Source organism: Gallinula chloropus (genome assembly GCF_964237585.1).
Source record: "Gallinula chloropus genome assembly, chromosome: 11".
Classification (NCBI taxonomy): domain Eukaryota; kingdom Metazoa; phylum Chordata; class Aves; order Gruiformes; family Rallidae; genus Gallinula; species Gallinula chloropus.
Genome location: NC_140096.1, coordinates 5270234 through 5281372, shown reverse-complemented (window position 1 = coordinate 5281372; position 11139 = coordinate 5270234). Strand labels below are relative to the sequence as shown.

The 11139-nt window shown below is 46.5% G+C and overlaps 1 protein-coding gene across 1 annotated transcript in view; it reads left to right on the top strand.

The window, feature by feature from the left end:
- Positions 1-222: 222 nt before the first annotated feature.
- The window catches only part of TRPC5 (transient receptor potential cation channel subfamily C member 5), a gene marked incomplete at both ends in the record, with an annotated part of 64875 nt that continues 53958 nt past the window's right edge, over positions 223-11139 (top strand). The window contains one exon of the mRNA XM_084268973.1: positions 223-600. Coding sequence (XP_084125099.1) covers positions 223-600 — 378 coding nt within the window. The remainder of the gene's footprint in view (positions 601-11139) is intronic.

Here is an 11139-nt window from a genome sequence, read left to right as displayed (position 1 = left end):
TCATCTCTGTTTTTCCAGGTAGCCTTCTAATGTGAGGTTGCTCAGGGAATGTTCAAGTCACCGTGTTGAGAATAGAACAGCTCGAAGGGGGATCGGAAGGTCTGTACCGCGATGGGCCTTCGGACGTGTGTCCCCTGTGAGGAGCAGAGAGGGATTGCTCCTCTGTTCCATCACTTACACATGCTCCTTCTTTGCCCACAGGTTGCCCAGTCACTATGAACAATGGCCCAGCTATACTACAAAAAGGTAAACTACTCACCATACAGAGATCGGATCCCACTGCAGATTGTGCGAGCGGAGGCAGAGCTCTCAGCGGAGGAGAAGGCCTACCTCAGCGCTGTGGAGAAGGGGGACTATGCCAGCGTGAAACATGCCTTGCAAGAGGCAGAGATCTACTACAACATCAACATTAACTGTATGGATCCTCTTGGTCGCAGTGCCCTTTTAATAGCCATAGAGAATGAAAACCTGGAAATCATGGAGTTGCTTCTGAGCCACAGTGTGTATGTGGGAGACGCTCTGCTCTACGCGATACGGAAAGAGGTGGTGGGAGCTGTGGAGCTGCTGCTGAATTACAGGAAGCCGAGTGGTGAAAAACAGGTCAGTTGAGTGTTCCAGTTCAGTTGGAAGCTATTATCCTGCGTTAGGAAAGTGGCACTGCACGGCGGGGCCGTAAACCAAAGTCCTTAATGGTAGGTCCATTGCTTGAAATGCCCAGAGCAGACGTGGGCAGCCCTCTTTGGATGACAACTTGCCAGTCTGAGCAAACATATTCTGCCTGACTTAAATGCTCAGCATCTCCAGCTTCACTCAGTGTTCTTTTCAGTCTCACAGTGTTCGTGAACATGCTGATTTATAGGTTGATTTATAGGCACGCACTTTGTAAAGGAATTTGGGGCTGCCTGAAATTATATTACAATCTATAAATATGAACTATTGCCATGCTGTTGTACTGATATTAAGTGGAATTGCTTTTCATAAGCATATCCTGAAAACATACAAGCTTATAAATAACTGTAAGCAAGCGGGCAGTCCGCTAGGTTTGAGTACTTAGCCCGTAGTACAGACATATCGTCTTGGTCTCCATCTCCAGAGAGCTCTAGTTCAGAAGTGCTGAGGCAGTACAGAATGTCACAGCAGAAGCTGAGCTGCCATATATCTGAGCAATGAACAGCTATGACTTGGAGGAAAGATCCTTAGCTGTAAAACCGTCAGTGAGTTACCTAAGGATCTTTGTGAAAAAGTACAAAGTCTGAATCTGTCACTTCAAGTGTCACATATCACACTGTCCCAGACTTTTCTCTTCTTTTTTTTTTTTTCCTTTTTCCTGTTTTATTTTTCATTTGCAGGTACCACTGCCAACCCCTAGGGCAGCTGCTGTACATTACTGACCACTGGCAACGGTCTGCGTGGTCACTGTGTAGAAAGGAGCATTCAAAACTTAGATAGTCCTCAGATGTCAAGTCTCATTTTGAAGTCTACTTGAACACATCCCCCTGTGTGTGAAAGAAGAAAATGATTAATGCCAGTCAATTACAGTAGAAAATGGTTTTGATGGGTAGGCCCCTCAGTACGTAGGTGTCCAACAGTCACTTTATGTAGCCACAGCAAGCAGGAAGGATCAACCCAGGCAACATTCAAGAGTGTTCAGCTTAACGTTTAGAAAGAGCAGCATTCTCCCTGCTGTTGCAATGTGATCCTAATGTGGGGTTTAAGCAGCACAGAGATGGAGAATCTCTCCTATGAGACCTAAAAATTGAAACATTAGTACCAGGTTTTAGCCTGAGAAAACCTGAGTAGCAAAATATGGCCCAGACATGGAGAATGAGCCATTTTTTTCTTGGTCTTCTAAAAGGTTTGACCATAGGTGAAAAGGACAGAAAATAGAAGGTTTTTTCAGTGGCATAAGGAACTGCTAGTAATTATTGCTGGGTTTTGACCAGTTGCTCCTGAAATGTCATGGAAAGCAAGGGAGGGGATTCATACAGATTCCTGCAAGGTCTCTTGAATATCAACACTTGTGACCACTCAAATCCACAGCCTTGCTGGCTTAACTGGACAGGGATAGAGGCCCAGGAAATAAGGTTGGCTCATGGCAGGTGAAACTCAGCTCCCATGTCTCTAGTTCAGTGGTGCATTTCATAGTAAGTCTGTTTCTTTCTATTTTATCTCCATGCCAGTGTGCAGCTACCCTTCTGTAGCTAGGTTTGTATCTAGCTGCTGCAAAGTCTACAACTTGAAGGAGAACATGTGTGGGAGAAGAGATGCAGTGCCAGCTTCAGCTTTATTTACAAAGTTTGTCACAAGACCAGATTTCATCAGTACGTTTTAGTCCTGGCTCGGTGAAAGATCCTATGCAAAAACTAGGAGTAACTTCCCTGGCTGTGGTTCAGGCTCTTCTGTAGACTGCAGGAAGCATTTGCTGTGGGACTGGACTTCATTTCAGCAGCTTCACTGACTGTTCATGCTGTGACAGTAATTAACATTCAGTTCATTTATAGTGCTATAACATTAAATGGAAAAAAGTGCTTAGTTAGGTGAAGTTGGGATGAAGTTGGTTAGCTGATCAAACCACAGAGCACAAGGAGGGGTTTCTGAGCACAAGTTCCAGATGCTAGTTCTGCAGCAGTATTGATACACATTCAGTAATTATCTTTGCTGGACCCTTTCTCAGAAAGTCCTTTGGGAATCCCCTACCTAACTGCTTTCACAAAAAGCACTTGATAAATCAGATTAGTACAGCTTTGTCCTAATCAGTTACTTAAATGTTCTAAGACACATGGAGAACCTGCTTTTTTTGGTTGAGTAGTATCAAAAATTCATGCTTCATAGAAGGGTTTCTGTGTGGCTGAGAAGTTTGTAGGACAGTGCCACAGCACTTCTTTATATATATATATGGTTCAGTATAATCTATTGATTGAATGTATGTACAGAGGTTCGGTTGGCCTGGACAAAGCCGTGTGAAGGCAACTCCTTGACTCAAATTAGTGGAAATTAGTCTGTCTTTCCTGCACTCCAGGCAAAGGTGCAGAAGCAGCATCTTCTGATTGCTTTCTCTTAACTGTTCAGCACATCACCCTCATTCATCTGAGCCTGGGGTCTGTGAACACCTCTTAGTTCCCATTTCCCTGCTGTCTGCCTCTGAGAGGTTATGATTTGACTCTGTCCCAAGCCGTGTTTCTCTGCTGCCAGGCATGAAGAGCTGTTCCTATTTGCGTCTGTTCACGTCAGCTTAGTTAATTGTTGTCTTTGTATCTCAGAAGCAGCTGAGGAGCATCATTCAGTGTAATCCATTTTACGGGCACGTCTCGCTGCCCATTCCTACAACCTCACACCTTGCCACAATCCTGAGTGACAGTGTTACAGGCTGCATTATGCCAGGCTCTGGTGGGGCTATCTGGCTGGCAAAAGATACACCTAGAACAAGGCAGAAAACTGTGGCCCCTTATACCCTGCAAAGCAGTTTCACTCCACAGCCCCAGGGTCTTTAAAAAAGGATGTGTCCTGGGTGCTCCATACCTGTTCTCCTGAGTGCTGCCCAAGGGGAAGAGCTCTGCTTTTCCCCTGGATGATGACCTTTCCAGGGAGAAGTAAAAACACATTGAAATATAAGAAGTGATGACTTTTGCTGTGTTCCTTATGTAAGAGAAACAGTGTCTCTCTCATGATGTAAGGGACAGGGAGAAATGGATGAAGAGACCAGGTGGCAGAGATGCTCGTGTCCTGTTCCTAAGCGAACGCAGGCAGCGGTTGCTCAGCCAACCTGTGCCAGGCTGCTGTTTAAGCACCATTTCCTGAAAATACCATGACAATGGCAGGGGTAAGTCACAGCCAGTAACTATAACAACCTGCTTCTCCAGCACAGCAGCCATGCATGTAAGGGGTGTCTCAGGAGAGGAAGGAATGACTCTGTTTACATGTGGAGCCCACAAGAGCCAGGAGCATGAACCAACCGCTCCGTAAAGGCTGCTACAAAGCACATGATAGATGAGTGTGCTGAACAGCGATGTGCTTTTAGGTTTACCTCCAAGCCAGGGCTATTTTCAGAACTTCACATTTCTCCTCGAATCTGCTCTGCCCAGTCCTGACAACTTACAGCCCTGGGTTTGTGTCCTGCTCTGTGAGTCTCTTGGCAAAGCTGGGCAGACCACGTCACCAGTTACAGCCAGAATAACTCTATGTCTAATAAAGTTGCAGGGGTTTTGAAAGATACTGTCACCTGTGGGAGATTGTAGGTTTAGTAAGAGAATTGTCATGGTGCAAGCATCTTCTGCTGGGATGGGAAGACCAAAGAGGTGAGCTGGTGCGCTTCAGTCCTGGCAAAGAGTAAAGTCTGGGCTTTGAAGGACCCATTCTCTTCTTCAAATCAGACCCAACCTCTCCTCAAAGATGCCACACCATGCTCTGAGGTGCACACTTTTTACTGTCTGTGTGCAAGTGTGGTGCAGAGTGTGATGGAGGACACGTCCACATGGAGCACGTGGTGCTGCAGGCTGCAACAACCCTGCCTGCCCACCACAACACAGGTCAGAGCTCAGGGCAGCACACTCACAGATCACAGATCACAGAATCACAGGTGTTGGAAGGGACCTCAAGAGCTCATCAGGTCCAACCCCCTGCCAGAGCAGCTCCCCAGCTCATATTGCACAGGTTGGCATCCAGACAGGGCTGGAATATCTCCAGAGAAGGAGACTCCACGCCCCCTGGGCAGCCTGTCCCAGGGCTCCCTCACCCTCACTGGGGAAAAGTTCTTCCACATGTTGGTGCAGAACTTCCTGGGCTCCAACTTGCAGCCATTGCCCCTTGTCCTATCCCCACAGACACTGAAAAGGGGCTGCCCATTTCCCCCTGCATCCCATATTTCAGATATTTATAAACATTAATAAGGTCCCCCCCTTAGGCTTCTTTTCTCCAGGCTGAACAGCCCCAGCTCACTCAGCCTTTCCTCACAGGGGAGATGCTCCAGGCCCTTAATCATCTCCGTAGCCTCCTCTGGACTCTCTCCAGGAGATCCCTGGCTTTTTTATCCAGGGAGCCCAGAACTGGACACAACACTCCAGGTGGGGCCTGGGCAGAGCAGAGGGGGAGGATCACCTCCTTTGACCTGCTGGCCACACTCCTCCTGATGCCCCCAGGATCCCATTGTCTCTCTCAGCCCCCAGGGCACACTGCTGGCTCATGGCCACCCTGTCACCTACCAGGACCCCCAGGTCCTTCTCCACAGAGCTCCTCTCCAGCAGGTCAACCCCAGCCACATTATCCCTAGTCATCCTCTTACTATTCACATATCTAAAAAAAGCTCAGTGTGCACAGAGCTCGCATTGGGTTTTGCCTTGCTACAGTGGGTGTGTTTGCAGCACACTAGACACTGCCACTCTAGTAAGCCATCAGAATTAGCCCAAGTTCATGGCGTAGCCATAAGCACCTTTACAGATAGCTGTTTTCTTCACAACAATCAGAGCTGACATCAAATGTTTACATAAGGATGATACTAGCATCTCTCTGGTTTCTGCCAAAATTAGCAATTTGCTCATAGCAGATGGCTCCAAATTAATCTGGTTCACAGATGGGACTACAAATGCAATTCCTCAATAATGAGAATAAAAGAAGAGGGAGCTCGGTATTTATGGCTGTGATTCAGTTTGTTTCGACGGTCCAAAGGCCCTCTGAATCAATGAATCTCAACAGACACCTATCCACGTGCCTTCTGAAAGAAGGAGCTTTACAGAACTAAACCCTGGCAGAATATGATGGTGAAGAGGAAAACTAGAGAGAATAAAAGGCAAGTTTTCAGTCTTAGACACTAATCCTTGAGTACCTGCTGGGGGAAGGGTGCTGCACTTGATAATATTAGGGAACTTAAAATTTGACCTCAAAAATCCTCTTTCAGATGAGCTGATGAGTGAAAATCTGCCTTAATCTTTGTGTAAATATCAGAGATAACAGCCTAGAGACCACCCCTTGTGAACCAGAAATTCTGTGTTGCACTGGAGTGTTTTATTCTTGCCCAAATCCAGTAACTTCCTCAGTACAACGTGGTTTAGCTGGGTTTTCCTGCTCACATAGCTGTCTTAGCCGTGTGTGCAGAGCCCAGTGCAAAGTTCAGCTCTTGCCACCAACAGCCTTTGATCTCTGCACACTTGCTGATACCTAGTACTGTCCTGGAAGCTCCTTGCTGCCAGTGTTGGCCCTGTGCTAACACTGACCAGACTTTAAAGTCACAGGAAACAGATGAGTTGTCAGGTGCCAAAGCTAGATCCTGCAGGCAATTAGAAAGAGAAGAGTTTTAGAAGCTGCTGGTGTTCCTCATGCTCTGGCTGAAGTGGTTACCGTGGATCTGCCTGCACTGCAGGCAAAGTGTGCTGAGGTACCCAGGGGCAGGACCAGAGGATCTGGGCTTGGCAGCTGTGAGATGTAATCCTGCCTCTGTCAGTACATGGCTGACTTTTCTTTGAGAACTGGAGGAGACACTTGTGGACTTCCAGTTGGAAGTACTAAGCCTTGCAGCTCTAGCTGAGCTGAGGATGGATGTGGGGACATTGCTCACATAAGGGCTGACCAAAAAAAGTCTTGCTTATGCAGTGGTAGTAGTTGTCCTGGGAGCAAGGCCAGTGCCAGCAGCAGGCACGGAGCAGTAAAAGGTGTCAAGTCCAACAAAGTGATGAGAGCAAGCCCAGAGTGCACATGGATTTGTGTAGCCCTTCTGCAGCATCAGCCACTGCATACCAGGAGTATCTGTGGTCCTCCTTGAGCTTAAAAAACTCAGCTAATTCAGAAAGGTGTTGCTGAAACCTGGGTGTGTGTGCCAAGGAAGTCAGACCTGTTCTCATTGAGTTCCTGTTATTAAGCGCTGAGAGGGTAACAGGCTGGTTGGTATGACTCAGTGCAGACACTGTGCCCTTTGCTGTGCCTCAGTCCAGCCATTTCCATGGTAATGTGAGAGGGTCGGAGTGAAAAGGGAAGGCTGAACCTGCTTGGATACACTCTGAGCAAGCGCAGGTTCTGAAGAGCAGAAGCAGTTGAGGGAAACTGGCCACAAGTTCTCGGTATGAAAATATTTGCAAGGCACAATAAGGAAGAAAGATTGTGTCTGAAAACAGAAAACTAGCTGTTACTGCTCCAAAGCCTAATGGCTCTGCTAGCATCCAAGCTTTTCATTATTTTTATTGATGCAGTAATAATTCACAGCTATAGTTAACATGCCTTTGACATTGGCGACTGCCTTCGAAATGAATTCCATCTAATTAAACTAAACAACAGAGAAATCAAAGACCACTTCAGTTAATGATTACATTTAACTGAGACTTTCTTTCCTCCCTCTCCACTGCCTTCCTCCCCAGATAATCTTAAATCTATGAGGAGGTGTGAGGCAAAACGAAGAACTCGGGTGATGTATCGCGTAGACCTAACGAGCAGCATCAGGGCGAGGGCTTTCAGGCTGCAGTGCCAGCCAGCAGACACCCGACGGGGCAAATAAGTCACTGGCTCCTTCTCCTGGGCTAACACAAAGTCTGTCATTAGCTCCTTAGAGAGCTGCTGAGGTCAGACCAGGAGCTGCATCACAGCGTGCACAAACACAGCCGGCTTGTCATTTAACATCTAGACAGGTGGAGAAGGCAGGAGTGAGCTGTTCTAGGGGTGCTTCCCCAGGAATTATCTTTACTAATTGGTGGGAGTGATCTTAGCACTTGCCTTGCGTGTGGCACAGTGCACGGTGCACTTTGCATCAGGGGCAGTGGGTGCCTGGGACTCAGCTGGGGGCAGTGTGTGTAAGTGAAAATAAATCCTGTTCATGTGCCCACAGAAGTAAAGATTTCATCTCTTTATAGATCTTTTCATTAAGGTGTTAAGTTTCAACCCCCCCTATTTCATTACCTACCCAGCACCCATGTGCCCAGCTTACCCTGCACCCTTTGCTCGTAAGCCTCAGTCACAGCATTAGCTGCTCCCTGACATCACCCATTTTGCCTCTGCTCTGTGTGACTTCTGGAACTCCAAAGGGGTTTCTGACACAGCTACCTAGATCCTCTGACAACACCACACAGGAGAGTCAGCCTGGTGCGATAGTCACAATGCATTTTTCAAAGGAAGCATCTTTCTATGGGGAAATTACTGGCTTCTCTGAAGCAAAGCTCTGGGATCCATAAGGAATGGCAGGAGTAGCCAGAGTTCCCTAATCCTTATCTGGCTGTTGAATTATTTCTTTACCAAAAGGGCTGTCAAGCACTGGAACAGGCTGCCCAGGGAAATGGTGCAGTCACCATCCCTGAGGGTTTTAAAAAGAGACATAGATTGGTGCTTTGGAACATGGTTTGGTGGTTGGACTTGATGATCTTAAAGATCTTTCCCAACCAAAACAATACTATGAATAGAACTGTGCTTGGGTTTGCAAAGTTGAAGGACACCTTTATGGCTTCTTTACTCCTGGGATGGGCAGTCTTTTGGTGGCAACAAAGGATGGGGAGAATCAAAATGCCCTGAGAACAACGTTCTCCCTCTCTGCATTGTTACAGCAAGGGAACACAGTAATCCAAGGTCTGTGCTGTCATTGCCTTGGGAGAACATGTTGGAAAACTGCTGAAGCCTGCTAGAGGCTCGGGTCACGTGCATCCTTGGTACTTAATTCACAGCAGTGCGAGAGGGCTTGTGTGCTCCACTTAAATACTCTTCAGTCAGACAGCTGATGAGTTAGAGGCAGTCTCTGAAGCATGAGGAGCATATCATTAGCTAGATGTTTTGAACTACCTAGCATTAGAAGCAGCAACAGAAGTCACAGCCTAAGTGGTAATAAAGGAAGATCACAACCACACAGATTCTCTTGTGTGAGACCCTGCCACCTGTCCAGATCCTCATTTCTTTGCTCTCACAAACTCTGAGGTCTTTTCAGAAGCTGCAGTTTCTTCTTGGCTGGCACAAGAACAGTGCCAAAAGCACAGCTTAATAGCCAAAGCAGGGAGGAAGGCAGCCTCCTGCCTTGTGAGCAGCAAGATGTGTTCTGTGCAGCACCGCAAAGCACCGGGCTGGCACCAGATGCAGCCGCTCGCTCCTCTCTGCAATGTTGCTTTATGATCAGATGTGATTCTCTTCTTTTTTAAAGGAATTCAACTGAATAAGAGCACAACCTCGCCTCTCCCAAGCAAGAAGCCCTCCCTTCTCAAGCCCTGTTAGCAATGTATTACCTCACCTAAGCTTAATGAAGCATCTCTCATCCACACGCAGTAATAAATTACAGGAAATAGGGACAATTTATGTACAAAGATGACATAAAAGGCTATAGATAGCATGATTATTAGCCTATATGAACACATCTTGCCCTTGTCACCACTAAGGCAGAAATGAGAGTACTGAGACCAAATAAAATTAATTTAGAAAGCTGGACAACTCTTTCCTCCCAGAATATATATATAGAATAAAACAAAGGTTACGTTAAAGATAGAGCCTGCAAATTGCCAGCTAACCATGGACTGTCTTTGTTTCAGCATGTTTGGGGTCAGGGAAAGCTTACCCATGAAGTGAAAATATATCTTAAGGTGCAGCAACATTCCAAGGCCTTTGGTGTAGTTAAGAAATTCATAGCACTGGGTTAAATAAGCCCTTTAACAAAACTTTCCAAACTTTAAAACATTCAAAATTGTTAGGGTTTAGTCTTTATTACTACCCCAAAGAGCTGCTCCTATCACAGGGTGACTCTTAAAATGGTGATGAAGAAAAGCTAAGAACAAAAAGAACAGTTAGCATTTGATGTGTCTGAATTGGGAAATGCCCTGCTGCAGGTGTGTGTGAGCTACCCACACCTGGGGGAAACAGCTCCATTCGCTCTTCTGTCAGCAATACTGGATTTACACCTGAGTTGGTGTCTGAGGGTCTCAGAAAGCAGATCTAGCAAGCAGCCAGGGAGTCTCTGTGGCTTGGCGTTGGTAGGTCCATGTCACGCTGTGAGCCTGGTTTCAACATCACCTTGTTTCCTCCAGGAGCTTCCTTAATGCCTGGCTCTGTAACAGCCCTGAACTTTTGTCCCTGGTTGTTTTAACCAGACACAGACACGTGTCATTATTCAGCGAGCCCCAGGCTACGTAAGCTTATGATAAAACCAAGATTCACTTCATAGTTGGTCATATCGCAGAGATAATGTGATGTACATACGAGTGGTGACTACAATGAACTTCTCAGCCATTCCTTCGCAGATGAGAAGTCATCACCAGGAGAGGGTGCAATTGCTCATGGCACAACGCTGGCCTTATTTCCCTGCCCAAGGGTGGGCACTCGCCAGCCCTCTTCCCGCTGGACTCAGTAGGTGTTAGCTGGAGCAAGACACAGGAATTCAGGGCAAAGCAGACCTCAAGACTGCACTCGGTTTAAGTACTAGAGCTTCAAACACTTTAACAGCATCCTTCTGTGACTCAGAGAACGAACTCCACACTGACTGCGCTCTTCATTCCATCGTCACGCGCCTCAGCTTATCTTCTCCACCCGCATCAGAAGGGGAGAGTAGCTTAGAGGAAAGAGTGTTCTCTCTGGAATAAGTTGCCATGACCATTTAAATGCATATTTGCAAACTCCTTTCCCCTTCTGAAGGCTTCTCTCCAGATTCCTCCCTTTTAATCCCCAACACCAGAGGAACTGGGATGTAGCATCCACCACAAATGCTGACATCTCTCCCCAGCCTCTCTGGCCGTGCTGCATGTCCTGAACACATGACTGCACACAAGAAGCTCTGATGCAGTTCTGCCACTGTCAAATGCACTAGGTTTCACTTCAGCTCAAAAAGGAATCCCTTGGGTCTGCCTCCAATTTTAAACACATGGATAGGAAGAAAAATTAAAACTTGAATAATCCAGAGCAGATATATCTGGATTAACACATTTTGCTTTTGTTTCTTGGTTGCAGAGAAAGAAGATTGGTTATACAAGTATCAATTTTTTCACATAATTTCAGTAGTAATACATGATACAGTGGTATTTTTCATTCAAAGATACCTAACTCAGTGTTAATATGTGCCATCTGGTAGCCTTGTGCCAGCACTTGTCACGATAAGGCACTGATTTTCTCTGTTTTGCAGTATCGGACACGGAGACTTTATTTGGCTTTGCAGGCATGTAAGTAACTGTGCAGATTTTAGACCAGAAGGAGCCTTTTCTT